A 15,394-nucleotide genomic window follows, 5' to 3' on the forward strand; every position below is an offset into this window, starting at 1 on the left:
TCCCAGTTGTGGGCTAGCTGGCCTCAGGAGAAGATACAATGGCTTTGACACCCTTCCTGACTGAATCAGTGCATGATGCACTCAGGCCAGAGTAGATGCAATGTCATACTGTTAAGTGAGCTCATACTGCCAATTTCTTTACAAATTTGAATAGATTTTGACTTGTTGATCTAACATAACATACCTTCTCAATGCATGAAGTTTGTTTGTTTTCTGGTCCACTTCTGGGTGCTTCACATTTTTGTCAGGCAGTGTACTTTCACTGCAACACAATTTTCTCAATTAATAAAAAAGTCCAATAAATTAAAAACCATAAATGTACTCTTTTTCAGTATACTGTTTGGAATATAGTGTGGATTGGCTGGAATGTATTCATCATCTGCTTCTACCTTGACGTTGGCATATTGGACAAAGTGAGTATATATTCTTATTAAAGAAACACATCCAGCTTTATTCTTGAAGCTCAGTTAGTCAGATTCAGATAAGTTGTCTATTTTATCACTTACGGTTACTATTGTGTTGCCAAACAGACCAGTAACATTCCTGCTTGAATTACCATATTACTTCCATGTTTCTTATTGTCGGTAACAGACTCTTAATCTATTTATATGTATGACCACCTTTCATCTCCATTGTTTGTTAATGTTATAAATGATTGTATTTTCCTGGTTTTTCCTTTGTCATATTCAGTGATACTTCAGTTGCATCAGTTTACCCAGCACATTTGAGATGCTTCAGCTGCACAGTTCACCCACCTTCTCGTATTTGTTTCTGTTTTTGTGTTTTTTGTGGACATAATCTTTTCACTCATTCTATTTACCAAATTCTGAATGGCACTATGCTTTAGATTCTACAGAATACCATAGTTATCAGAACAAGTTGAGTAGAACCACTTTTTATTTCACAATTGTTACATGATGCCAGCACTCGCAGAATGTGTTTTTGCCTGCAGTTTTCAGCAACTATTAATTAGGCTACCATCAGTACCTGATAATCATAATCATGTTTACATTCCACATTGCAGGTGTAATGACACTGTGTTGTGTTGGGTTAGCAGTGGTGGACAGTCTTCGTGTAACTTTGAGAAGTCTGACTGAAGGAACTAAGTTCCAAGGCATGAAGTGTCAACTAAATAAAAGTTTAAGTAGTTTGAATCATACAAAAGAATTCGCTGAGTCATTAATTCACTGCCTAGAGTACTATCAGCTTCCATAGGATCTTACCTGGCAAAGCGATCTGTTTAAATGAAAGTTTGAGTTGAGAGGGCAAACAAGGTGGTACAGAGGTTGACACCAAACTTGTATGTGGGAGGAAAAGGCTTAAACCTCCATCCATCCATATTTAGATTTCTGTGAGTTGCTTAACTCTGTTAAGGCAAATACTGGGATGGTTTCATTGATGATGTCACAGCTGATCTTGCTTTCATGGATCTTGCTTTTCCACATAAATATAGAAATAGCACAGCAGCTGGCTGGTATGTTAGTTTATTGGCTTTTAAGTGATAGACACAAAAAATGTTTTCCATAAGTAAATTTAAAATTAGGCAAAATAACAGATATTATGATTTTGAAGAAGAACAACCGTTTTCATGAATCTGTGTTCTTTCGTTAATCCCAATTTTTTACACAAACTGGGAAATAAATTATGGTGTTTTTGAGTAATAAATAAATTCTGTGAACATGTTTTCAGCTAAGAAGTTGTAAAGAAAGCATGTAATTATGTTGATAACAGGAATCAGAATGAATGTTAAGTTTTTATTGCAGTCTGTAATGCGATGTTATATTTTAATCTTTTACACTCAGTGATATTTTACTTTTCGAAGTGTCAGTCACTTTCTGTGTACATTGGTTTGGAAATATTTTCATGCCCTCTCCCCCACATTATCAAAAACTTTAGCACATAACTAAAATGTAGAATGAAAGACTTTCCTTGGAACACTTATTTTTAAAATGATGAAAGATGAATCATATTTGTGTGTGTGTGTGTGTGTGTGTGTGTGTGTGTGTGTGTGTGTGTGTGTGTGTGTTTGAATGGTGAAGGAATTCATGTGCATCGATCGCTAGTGTGACCCACAATGCCTTCTCAAATAAAAAAGCAAACTATCCACAGTGAGGGTAGACACTAGTTACAAAACATACTTCCCCTGCATGACTCCTCTCCATTGTGGCACTTGCTTAGCCTCCCCCCTGCGGGTCCGGGGCAAGAATAGGCCCGAGGTATTCCTGCCTGTCGTAAGAGGCGACTAAAAGGAGTTTCAACCGTTTCGGCCTTCTATGTGATGGTCCCCCTTGGGGTTTGACCTCCATTTTTTCAAAATTCTACAGAAGTACGAGCCTTTTGGGGAAGGACACCTTACATGGTGTACCACTGGTCCTAAGTGCACGAAGACCTTGGCACTCAGCATTGCACTGGCGTTGTAACCATACCCACTATTCCTCAAATTGGGCCTAAACGCCTGATGGGTTGTCCAAGTTACGCCCATAGTGCATCTCCATCTGCACCAGCGATCATGATGGACTTTCCATGGCACCAGAAATCCAGCACGGTAGCCAGCCCGTTGTGGTGGGGTCGTCATGTACCCTCTAGGTTGTAGCCCCCTGACAACACAGGGATCGTACTGCCGATACCTGAGCTGCACCCTCCCCACGTCGGCCAAGGAGTAGATGCCCGTCTCCTTGGGGCATCAGGACTCCCGGCAATGGTCATCCTGCCAGGTGGCCCTTGCTGCGGCTTGGTGGTGCCCGTGGGGAGAGCCCCTGGTCGGAGTGGGTGGTATCGGGGCGGACGTTTCGCGGATGAAACGTCAACATGTATCAGGTCGCTCTGCGGCCGAGTCTTTCAAAAGGAAAGGTACTGTCTCTGGTTCTGGTTCTCCTGCCCTTTCCCCCTTGGCCACTCCCTGGGAGGAGGGACAGGCCCGCCGGCTTGGGGCGAAGTACTTCCCCCGCTGTTTGGTCTGTTCTCGAACCGATGGGGGGACGTTCGCCACCTCCAAGCCCATGTTCTTTGTTCAGCACATTGAGGACATCTTCGGGGAAATCGAGGCTCTCAGTAAGATGCGTACGGGGTCCGTTCTTATAAAGACCACCTCTGCCACACAGTCGGCGGCGCTCCAGGCGTGCGACCGCCTAGGGGACATCCCAGTATCCATTGTCCCACATCTGGCACTAAATAGGACGCAGGGGGTTATATTTCATCGTGACCTCCTGCTACAATCTGATGAGGAGCTCAGGGCCAACCTGGAGCGCCGAGGCGTGCATTTCGTCCGGCGAGTCCAGCGCGGCCCCAAAGACCGTCGCATCGACACCGGGGCCTTTATCCTCGCCTTCGAGGGGGACGTTCTCTCGGAGAAGGTAAAGGTGATGTGCTACCGGTGTGACGTGCAACCTTACGTCCCGCCTCGTATGCGCTGTTTTAGGTGTTTGCGCTTTGGGCACATGTCGTCACGGTGTGAGGCTGAGCCCCTTTGTGGCGATTGTGGACGTCCTCTTCGTGAGGAACATACATGCACCCCACCACCTCGGTGCATTAATTGTCCTGGCGTCCACTCGCCTAGATCCTCAGACTGCCCCGCATATCAGAAGGAGAAGAAGATACAAGAAATCAAAACTTTGGATCGGCTCTCTTATTCTGAGGCCCGGAAGAAGTACGACCGCCTCCATCCCGTGCCATTGACCACTTCGTTTGCCTCAGTTGTGTCCACTCCTTCCGCGGTATCCTCACCCCTATCCTGTCCCCCCTCCGCCTCCTCCGCCCATCAGGGGGCTCTGCCTCCGCCTCCCAAATCCCTCCCTTCCAAATCCTCCTCCCCCATGGCCCCCACCCCCTCTGCCCCAGGGGCCACCCTTCCTCCTCCTCCTCCTCCTCCTCCCCCTCCCCCCACGCCACCTGAGAAGCGATCCTCTTCTCAGGCGTCCATCGGGGAAACGTTCCGGACCCCAGCTTCCGAGGTCCGGCGTTCCAAAACGGACCCCGCGCGTGAGGACCTTCTTCGGGTCCAGCCCACCATCCCTGTGCCTCCTCGGCCTTCCAAGAAGGCCTCCAAGAAGAAGTCTCTATCCACCTCTCAACCCCGGCGCGTTTCGTCTGACGCTCCATCCGTGAGTCGCTGCTCCCGGCCGTCCTCAGTTTCGCCGGGACGCTCTGCTGCCAGGCGCTCCGCCGGCCTTTTGTCGGCAAATGATGCGGCCCCTCCTACACAACCAGGGACAGCGGCCGCGGCTGGCGACGAGTCGATGGAACCGGATCCGCCTCCCATCGGTTGTAGCGTTGTTCCCTCGCAACCTGGCCCTCCGCGGCCGTCGAGCTGACCAGCTCTTCCCCCGTCTCGTTCCCCCAACCTTTTGACTAGCGATGGCGTTGTTTCATTGGAACATAAGAGGTATTCGATCTAATCGGGAGGACTTACAACTGCTCCTCCGCCTGCACTGTCCGCTCGTCCTTGGTCTCCAGGAAACCAAGTTGCGCCCGACTGACCGTATTGCCTTTACCCACTATACCTCGGAGCGGTATGACCTCACCCCTGTGGACGGTATCCCAGCTCATGGTGGGGTCATGTTGCTCGTTCGGGACGATGTTTATTACCATCCCATCGCATTGACCACCCCACTCCAAGCAATAGCTGTCCGCATTACTCTTTCTGCTTTTACTTTTTCAGTTTGTACCATTTACACTCCACTGTCATCTGCTGTTAGTCGGGCTGACATGATGCACCTGATCGTTCAGCTTCCCCCGCCGTTCTTATTGTTTGGCGACTTCAATGCCCATCATCCCCTTTGGGGCTCTCCTGCATCCTGTCCAAGAGGCTCACTCTTGGCGGATGTCTTCAACCATCTCAATCTTGTCTGCCTCAATACCGGCGCCCCGACTTTCCTCTCGGACTCTACTCATACCTACTCCCACTTGGACCTCTCGATCTGTTCTACCACTCTTGCCCGTCGGTTCGAGTGGTATGTCCTTTCTGACACCTATTCGAGCGACCACTTCCCCTGTGTCGTTCGTCTCCTGCACCACACCCCACCCCCACGTCCTTCGAGCTGGAACATGCTGAAAGCTGACTGGGGACTTTACTCCTCCCTGGCGACCTTTCCGGACCACGATTTTCCCAGTTGTGACAGTCAGGTCGAATACCTCACGGCTGTTATCATCAATGCTGCCGAACGTTCCATTCCTCGTACTACTTCTTCTTCACGTCGCGTTTCCGTCCCCTGGTGGAACGAGGCTTGTAGGGGCGCTATCCGTGCTCGACGACGTGCTTTACGCACCTTTCGCCGCCATCCTACGTTGGCAAATTGTATTGCATACAAACGACTCCGAGCGCAATGCCGTAGAGTCATCAAAGACAGCAAAAAAGCTTGTTGGGCCTCCTTCATCAGCTCCTTTAACAGTTTTACTCCCTCTTCCGTCGTTTGGGGTAGCCTGCGCCGGCTGTCGGGCATTAAGGCCCACTCCTCGGTACCTGGCCTGACCTCAGGTAATGAGGTCCTTGTTGATCCTGTGGCTGTCTCCAATGCCTTTGGCCACTTTTTCGCGGAGGTTTCAAGCTCCGCGCATTACCATCCTGCCTTCCTTCCCAGGAAAGAGGCAGAAGAGGCTCGGCGACCTTCCTTCCACTCGCTGAATCTGGAAACTTATAATGCCCCCTTTACTATGCGGGAACTCGAACGTGCGCTTGCACTGTCCCGGTCCTCTGCTCCGGGGCCAGATGCCATTCACGTTCAGATGCTGGCACACCTTTCTCCGGCGGGCAAAAGCTTCCTTCTTCGTACCTACAATCGCGTCTGGACTGAAGGTAAAGTCCCCATGCGTTGGCGTGACGCCGTTGTTGTTCCTATACCCAAACCTGGGAAGGATAGACACCTTCCTTCTAGTTACCGCCCCATTTCTCTTACAAGCTGTGTCTGTAAGGTGATGGAGCGCATGGTTAATGCTCGGTTAGTCTGGATTCTTGAATCTCGACGACTACTTACTAATGTCCAATGCGGCTTTCGTCGCCGCCGCTCAGCTGTTGACCACCTTGTGACCTTGTCGACATTCATCATGAACAACTTTTTGCGAAGGCGCCAAGCGGTAGCCGTGTTCTTCGACTTGGAGAAGGCTTATGATACCTGTTGGAGAGGAGGTATCCTCCGCACTATGCACAGGTGAGGCCTACGTGGTCGCCTGCCCCTTTTTATCGATTCCTTTTTAACGGATCGAAAGTTTATGGTACGTGTGGGTTCCGTATTGTCCGACGTCTTCCTCCAGGAGAACGGAGTGCCTCAGGGCTCCGTCTTGAGCGTAGCCCTTTTTGCCATCGCGATCAATCCAATTATGGATTGCATTCCACCTAATGTCTCAGGCTCTCTCTTTGTCGATGACTTCGCGATCTACTGCAGTGCCCAGAGAACATGCCTCCTGGAGCGCTGCCTTCAGCGTTGTCTAGACAGCCTCTACTCATGGAGTGTGGCAAGTGGCTTCCGGTTCTCTGAAGAGAAGACGGTTTGTATCAACTTTTGGCGATATAAAGCGTTCCTTCCGCCATCCTTACATCTCGGTCCCGTTGTTCTCCCATTCGTGGACACAACTAAGTTTCTAGGGCTCACGTTGAACAGGAAACTGTGTTGGTCTCCACATGTCTCTTATTTGGCGGCCCGTTGTACACGTACCCTTAGTGTCCTCAGAGTTCTTAGCGGTTCATCTTGGGAAGCGGATCGCACTGTCCTGCTTCGCTTGTATCGGTCCATAGTCCGATCAAAGCTGGATTATGGGAGCTTCGTCTACTCGTCCGCTCGGCCATCCCTCTTACGCCGGCTTAACTCCATCCACCATCGGGGGATACGTCTTGCGACCGGAGCCTTCTACACTAGTCCTGTCGAGAGTCTTTATGCTGAAGCTGCCGAGTTACCATTGACCTACCGGCGTAACGTACTGCTGTGTCGGTATGCCTGCCGGCTGTTGTCTATGCCCGACCACCCCTCTTAAGAGTCCTTCTTCTCCGATTCTCTCGACCGTCAGTACGGGTTGTATGTGTCTGCCCTGCTGCCCCCCCGGAGTCCACTTCCGTCGCCTGCTTCGACAATTGGATTTTGCCCTCCCTACCACCTTCAGAGAGGGTGAGAGCCCGACACCACCTTGGCTCCAGGCTCCGGTTCCTATTTATCTCGACCTCAGCTCACTCCCGAAGGAGGGTACTCCGGCTGCAGTGTATTGCTCACGGTTTGTCGAACTTCGTGCTCAACTTGCCGGTCACACATTTATTTACACCGATGGCTCCAAAACTGACGACGGTGTCGGCTGTGCCTTTGTCGTCGGGGCCGCCACCTTTAAATACCGGCTCCTCGACCAATGTTCCAGCTTTACGGCCGAGCTTTTTGCTCTCCATCAGGCCATTCAGTATGCCCGCCGCCACCGCCATTCATCGCATGTACTCTGCTCTGACTCACTCAGTGCTCTTCAGAGCCTTGGAGCTCCCTATCCGGTCCATCCCTTGATTCAACGGATACAGCAGTCCCTCCATTCTTTCGCTGATAATGGTGGTTCTGTCAGCTTTCTGTGGGTTCCTGGACATGTAGGAGTGCCTGGGAATGAGGCTGCGGATGCTGCAGCCAAGGCTGCAGTCCTCCTGCCTCGGCCAGCCTCCCATTGTGTCCCATCATCTGACTTTCGTGGGGATGTATGTAAGAGGCTTGTGTCGTTGTGGTGGGATGCTTGGTCATCCCTCCAAGGAAACAAGCTCCATGCAGTAAAACCGCTCCCAACTGCGTGGACAACATCCTCCCGACCATCTCGGTGCGAGGAGGTCCTTCTGACCAGGTTGCGGATTGGGCATTGCCGGTTTAGCCACCGCTACCTGCTCTCCGGTGACCCAGCCCCGCAGTGCCCTTGTGGTCAGACATTAACAGTGCGCCATGTTTTATTGTCGTGTCCCCGTTTTAGTCACTTTCGTGTTATCCTGTCCCTGCCATCTACTTTACCGGATGTTTTAGCTGATGACGCTCGAGTAGCTGCTCGTATTCTGCGTTTTATAACTTTAACTGGCTTGTCCAAAGACATTTAACCTTTTTACTTATTTTATCTGCATCTTTGTCAGGTCCTTCTGATGTCCCCCCATCCCCTTGAGTTTTAACAGATTCCATGTGCTCTAACACCAGTGACTGGGCGCTAATGACCTCAGCAGTTGAGCGTCCTTAAACCCCCCCTCCCCCCCCCCCCCCCCCCCTTGCGGGTCCGGGGGTTAGAATAGGCCCGAGGTATTCCTGCCTGTCGTAAGAGGCGACTAAAAGGAGTCCCTCCCCCTCAAGGGGGTAATTAGCGCCTGCGTCCGGAGACGGACGGTTTCACGACCTATATTTGCGGTCATTTTGGTTTTTCACTTCTCGTTTCTGCCTTCCTTTGGTTGGTTCCTTTCTTTGTTCTTCTCCATCTCACTGTCTTACTTACTCTTTCCCTTGCCTTCGCCTCCTTGCCTTCGCCTCCTTGCCTTCGCCTCCTTGCCTTCGCCTCCTTGCCTTCGCCTCCTTGCCTTCGCCTCCTTGCCTTCGCCTCCTTGCCTTCGCCTCCTTGCCTTCGCCTCCTTGCCTTCGCCTCCTTGCCTTCGCCTCCTTGCCTTCGCCTCCTTGCCTTCGCCTCCTTGCCTTCGCCTCCTTGCCTTCGCCTCCTTGCCTTCTCTGGTCTCCGCCTCGGCGTTTGAGACAGTCTGTCCTCTCACTCTTCTTTTTCCTCTTCTTCCTCCCTGTGCGCACCTGAAGGCCGACCCACGCGTTCGCACGCTTAGCCGGTGACGGGGTAACTCGTAATTCCCCGCCCTGGGTAGACAAGTAAGGCACGCGCGTACCCACTGGTAAAGGCCAGGCCCAGGGAGGGGTGATTGCCTGAGCTGATACCTTCTGACCATGCCGATTGGTCCCTCCTTCTGTTTCTCGGGAGGTGTGACCTGAGAGAGGGTCCCCACAAGGAAGGAGCGCGCCATCGGAGACGCTGCCAATCATGGGGGATTCCTCCGCAATGGATTTCTCTTCTTCTTCTCTCTCGACTTCTGCCCACAAACGGAAACTTGACCAGCCACCAGTGACAAAAGTACTACCGCCTGCTTCACAGTTCCTCGTAGTTTCTCGATCTGAGGACGGAAAGGATTTTTTTTCTGTCAACCCTTTCGTTATCCAGAAGGGCGTAGATGCCATAGGCGGATCTGTCAAGTCTTGTACCAGGTTGCGTAATGGTACCTTGTTACTAGGAACTGAGAGCGCCTTTCAGGCACAAAAACTGCTTCGGGCCACACTCCTGTACACGTTCCCTGTCCAGGTGGAGGCTCACCGCACTTTAAATTCGTCTCGTGGTGTGGTATATACTAGATCACTCGACGGATTGACTGACGAGGAGATTCAGTCTTTCCTCGCTGAGCAGGGGGTGACAGCTGTCCGTAGGGTCATGAAATAGGTCAACAATGGCCTTGTACCGACCCGGACACTTTTCTTGACCTTTGATAGTGTTCAGCTGCCGTCGCGCATCAAAGCAGGCTACGAGGTTATTTCTGTTTGCCCCTATGTCCCGACACCTATGCGCTGCTACCAGTGTCAGCGTTTTAATCACACTCGCCAGTCTTGTTCCAATGCAGCTAAATGTGTCACTTGTGGCAGGGGTGCCCATGAGGGTGACTGTCCACCTCCGTCTCCTCGTCGTGTGAACTAACAGGGTGACCATGCAGCATCCTCCCGAGACTGTCCCATCTACAAGGAAGAACGCTGTATCCAAGAAATTCGGGTCAAAGAGAAAGTGTCCACCTCGGCTGCTCGCAAGCTATTTGCTTGTAGGAAGCCCACGCTGCTCCCAGCGGGGAAATACAGTACTGTCCACGCCTCTCCTCGGACTACCAGGGAGGTGGCGACGCAGACATGCAATCTGACCTTCAGCACCACGGTCGTCCGTTCGGCCAGTGCCAAGATCGCGCGGTCGACGTCTCCTCTTCCTCCCGTCACCCCTCAGACACAAGCACCTTCATCAGCTTCTGCCAAGACGAAGACCCAGAAGTCAGATGCACAGGCCTTCAAGAAGGAACCGTCCCATGCAGACTTCCTACGTACCTCGAACTCCCAGCCATCGACCAGTACTTCCACTAAACGACCTTCCAAGAAGGCTCATAGGAAGCACAGTTCTCCTTCTCTGCCACAGCGCATTTCTTCTCCTGCGCCACCCAGCGGTTGCCGCCCCAGGTTGTCATCCGTTTCACCTGGCCACATATTCTGGTAGCCGAACATCTGGCCGTTCACCTGCAGAGGAAGCTCCCCCTTCCGGCCATCTTAACAAGATGGCCGATGAACCTATAGAACCAATGGACGATGACTGTCCGCCTACTCATAGCGGTGGCAGTGCTCGCTCGAAGCCAGGCCCTCAGCAGCTTTCGAGGTGACCCCTTCTTTCACCTTCCTTTTCTTCTGACGATGGCACTTATTCACTGGAATATTCGCAGCATTCGCTCCAACGGAGAGGACTTAAAGTTGCTGCTCCGCTTGCACCGTCCGCTCGTCATAGCCCTCCAGGAAACGAATCTACGCCCATGCGATCAAATTGCCTTGGCACACAACACCTCTGTGTGTTTTGACCTACCCCCTGTGGTAGGTATTCCGGCCCATGGAGGGGTTATGTTGCTGGTCCGGGATGATATTTACTACGATCCCATCACATTGCACACCGGCAGCAGGCAGTTGCCGTCCGATTTACTCTCCCCACTTTTACATTTTCCATTTGTACCATTTACACTCCATCGTCGTCTGCCGTTACCAGGGCAGACATGATGCAAATTATTGCTCAGCTACCTGCACCATTTTTGTTAACTGGTGACTTCAATGCCCACCATCCCCTTTGGGGCTCTCCAGCATCCTGCCCAAGGGGCTCCCTGTTAGCAGACCTTTTCAACCAGCTCAATCTTGTCTGCTTCAATACTGGCGCCCCTACTTTTCTTTCGGACACATCTCACACCTATTCCCATTTAGACCTCTCTATATGTACTACCCAACTTGCACGCTGGTTTGAGTGGTATTGCACTTTCTGATACATATTCGAGCGACCACTTCCCGTGTGTTATCCATCTCTTGCATCTTACCCCCTCTTCGTGCTCAACTAGTTGGAACGTCTCCAAAGCAGACTGGGGGCTCTTCTCTTCCAGGGTGACCTTTCAGGATCAAACCTTCACAAGCTGTGATAGTCAGGTCGCACACCTCACAGAAGTCATTCTCACTGCTGCTGAATATTCCATCCCTCACACTACTTCTTCTCCACGTCGCGTACTGGTCCCCTCGTGGACCGCAGCATGTAGAGACGCTTTACGTGCTCGTCGACGTGCTTTACGCACCTTTAAATGCCACCCTACAGTGGCAAATTGTATCAATTATAAACGATTACGTGCACAGTGTCGTCGTATTATTAAAGAAAGCAAGAACCAGCTGGGCTGCTTTCACAAGCACCTTAAACAGTTTTACTCCTTCTTCTGTCGTCTGGGGTAGCCTGCGCCGACTATCTGGCACTAAGGTCCACTCACCAGTTTCTGGCTTGACTGTCGCGAATGACGTCCTTGTGGCCCCTGAGGATGTCTCCAATGCCTTCGGCCGCTTTTTCGCAGAGGTTTCGAGCTCCGCTCATTACCACCCTGCCTTCCTCCCCCAAAAACAGGTAGAGGAGGCTAAGCCACCCAATTTCCGCTCCTCGAATCATGAAAGTTATAATGCCCCATTCACCATGTGGGAACTCGATAATGCACTTGCTCGGTCACGGTCCTCCGCTCCAGGGCCTGATTCTATTCATATTCAGATGCTGAAGAACCTTTCTCCTGCGGGTAAATGTTTCCTTCTTCATACTTATAATCGCATCTGGATTGAGGGACATGTTCCCACATGTTGGCGCGAGTCTATTGTTGTACCGATTCCTAAGCCGGGGAAGGACAAGCACTTGCCTTCCAGTTATCGACCCATCTCGCTTACCAGCTGTGTCTGTAAGGTGATGGAGTGAATGGTTAACTCTCGTTTGGTTTGGCTGCTCGAATCTCGATGCCTACTTAACAATGTACAATGTGGATTTCGTAGGCGCCGCTCTGCTGTTGACCATCTGGTTACCTTGTCGACCTTCATTATGAATAACTTCTTGCGGAAGCGCCCGACCGCGGCTGTGTTCTTTGATTTGGAGAAGGCTTACGACACCTGTTGGAGGGCAGGCATTCTCCGCACCATGCATACATGGGGCCTTCGCGGTAGCCTCCCTCTTTTTCTTTGTTCCTTTTTAATGGATAGGCAGTTCAGGGTACGTGTGGGTTCTGTCCTGTCGGACACCTTTCGCCAGGAGAATGGGGTGCCACAGGGCTCAGTTTTGAGCGTCGCTCTCTTCGCCATAGCGATCAATCCAATAATGGATTGCCTCCCAGCTGGTGTATCAGGCTCCCTTTTCGTGGACAATTTTACCATCTATTGCAGCGCGCAGCGTACATGTTTCCTGGAGCGCTGTCTTCAGTGTTCTCTTGACCGTCTTTACTCCTGGAGTGTCGCCAATGGCTTCCGTTTTTCTGCCAAGAAGACGGTCTGTATTAACTTCTGGCGCTACAAAGAGTTTCTCCCACCTTCCTTACGACTCAGTCCCGTTGCTCTCCCATTCGTGGAGACAACAAAATTTTTAGATCTTACATTTGACAGGAAACTTAACTGGTCTCCACATGTGTCATATTTGGCTGCCCGTTGTACCCGTTCTCTAAATGTCCTCCGTGTTCTCAGTGGTATGTCGTGGGGAGCGGATCGAACCGTCCTACTTCGCCTATATCGGTCGATCGTCCGCTCCAAGCTGGATTATGGAAGCTTCATATACTCCTCTGCATAGCCGTCCATCTTATGCCGCCTCAACTCCATACAACATCAGGGTTTACGTCTTGCAATCGGAGTTTTTTATATTAGTCCCATCGAGAGTCTTCATGCTGAAGCCGGTGAATTGCCACTCACCTACCGGCGCGATATACTGCTTTGTCGGTATGCGTATCGGCTACTGTCAATGCCCGACAACCCGTCTTATCGTTCCTTTTTTGACAACTCTCTCGACCGTCAATACGGGTTGTACGTCTCTGCCCTGCTACCCCCTGGAGTTCGCTTTCGTCGCCTCCTTCAACACCTTGATTTTTCACTCCCTGCAACCTTTAGAGTGGGCGAGAGCCACACGCCACCTTGGCTCCAGGCTCAGGTTCGCGTTCACCTTGACCTCAGCTCGCTCCCAAAGGAGGTTACCCCCGGTTCAGTATACCACTCCCATTTTGTGGAACTTCGTTCGAAGTTCATTAATATGACCTTCATTTATACAGATGGCTCGAAGACCAATGACGTGGTCGGGTGCTCTTTTCTTGTTGGGGCACAAAGTTTCAAATACCGGCTCCATGGCCATTGTTCAGTCTTCACAGCTGAGCTCTTTGCCCTCTACCAGGCTGTTCTTTACATCTGCCGCCACCGACATTCTGCTTATGTCATCTGCTCCGATTCCCTGAGCGCCATCCAGAGCCTCAGTGATCCGTATCCGGTTCACCCTTTGGTGCACCGGATCCAACGCTCTCTTCAGCAGCTGGTGGATGACAGTTCTCCGGTTAGCTTTATGTGGGTTCCTGGCCATGTCGGTATCCCTGGGAACGAAGCTGCAGATGCCGCGGCCAAGGCTGCGGTCCTCCAGCCTCGGACAGCTTCTTGTTGTGTCCCTTCATCAGATTGTAGCAGGGCCATTTGTTGGTGCATTTTATCGCTGTGGCATGCCGATTGGGCTGCACTTACGGACAACAAGCTTCGGGCCTTGAAACCTCTTCCTGCGGCTTGGACGTCCTCCTCACGCCCTTCTCGGCGGGAGGAAGTTGTTTTGGCCCAGTTACGAATTGGACACTGCCGGTTCAGCCATCGCCATCTGCTGACGGCTGCGCCAGTGCCGTTCTGCCCATGTGGGCACTTGCTGACGGTCCGCCGCATTTTAACGTCCTGTCCGGATTTTAATACACTGCGTCTTGATCTTGGCCTGCCATGTGCTCTAGATGCCATTTTAGCGGATGACCCAGGAGCAGTTGCTCGCGTTCTTCGTTTTATCAACTTGACAAACCTGTCTAAGGACATTTTTTAATCCTATGCCTGTCAATCTGTCTTTTATCGTGTTTTCCCTTTTAGTTGCTGTTTTAAACTTGTGCCTCACGGTGCATTCCTAACGTAGTCTGGGCGCTAATGACCATTGAAGTTGTGCGCCCTAAAACCATAAAAAAAAATTTAAAAAAACTGCAACCCCATTTAAAATCAACCAAGCTGAAATGTGTGCACTATACTTACTGTTAGTAACCCACTTGATTGCTGCTCTCCTTACTTCTGAACTGGGAAAAATCGGAAGTGCTTCATGTCTGACCACAGCCATTAGATTAGATTAAATTCACTTTCATTCCACTTGATCCGTAGTGAATAGGTCCTCCAGGATGTGGAACATGTCAGAAAAACAATTATACGTGACAAACATTTACAACTGAAGCAAATAAGCTAATGTACCTTCCACAGGTCCCAAGTGGAATGATTGTCATTTTTTTAATGAACACTATATGAAAGAATCATTTTACAAACACTAATGCACTGAATTTAAAATAAAAAAGGTTTTTTTTTTTTTATTTATGAGGTAATAAACATGTAATAGAACTACTACAGTATTTATTTACAATGAACACATTACTGCACTGAAATGGTGCAGAAGTTATATTGTGCTACACACACACACACACACACACACACACACACACACACACACACACACACACACACAAAAATTCATCAATGGAGTTGAAGGAGTTGGCCACCAATAAATCCTTTAGGCTTCTCTCAGACTGAATTTCATTGGTTGGTAAGCTTTTTGTGGCTGCTGGCAAGTTATTGAAAATGTGTGTGCCTGAATAATGCACACCTTTTTATACAAGAGTAAGTGACTTTAAATTCTTGTGAAGATTATTCTTATTTCTAGTATTGATTCGATGAATTGAGGTGTTAGTTTGAAAAAGTGATATATATTTTAATGACAAATTTCATAAAGGAATAAATGTATTGGGAAGCAGTAGTTAGTATCCCTAGTTCCCTAGACAGACTTCTGAAGGACGTGTTCTCAAGTTCACACCACATATAACTCTTACTGCATGTTTTTGTGCGCGGAAAACTTTAGCTTGGCTTGATGAATTACCCCAAAAAATAATCCCATATGACATTATGGAATGAAAGTAAGCACAGTATGCGAGCATTTTCTTTTTTGTATCTCCTATGTCTGACACAATTTGCATTGCAAATAGAGATTTCTTAAGATGCTTCAGCAGTTCTGTGGTGTACTCCTCCCAGTTGAAATTTCTTATCAAGCTGTAACCCCAAGAATTTAACACTGTCCAGTTCTT

General features: G+C 50.1%; 1 protein-coding gene across 2 annotated transcripts in view; it reads left to right on the plus strand.

The window, feature by feature from the left end:
* LOC126475544 (uncharacterized) overlaps positions 1 to 15,394 on the plus strand; it is a 93,885-nt gene that overhangs the window by 41,293 nt on the left and 37,198 nt on the right. The window contains exon 3 of one of the 2 annotated variants that reach the window (XM_050103474.1): positions 333 to 413. The exons of the other annotated variant lie outside the window; for it this stretch is intronic. Coding sequence (XP_049959431.1) covers positions 333 to 413 — 81 coding nt within the window. The remainder of the gene's footprint in view (positions 1 to 332; positions 414 to 15,394) is intronic. 2 annotated transcript variants of the gene reach the window in all.

The sequence above is a fragment of the Schistocerca serialis genome, chromosome 1 (assembly GCF_023864345.2).
Source record: "Schistocerca serialis cubense isolate TAMUIC-IGC-003099 chromosome 1, iqSchSeri2.2, whole genome shotgun sequence".
Classification (NCBI taxonomy): Eukaryota; Metazoa; Arthropoda; class Insecta; order Orthoptera; family Acrididae; genus Schistocerca; species Schistocerca serialis.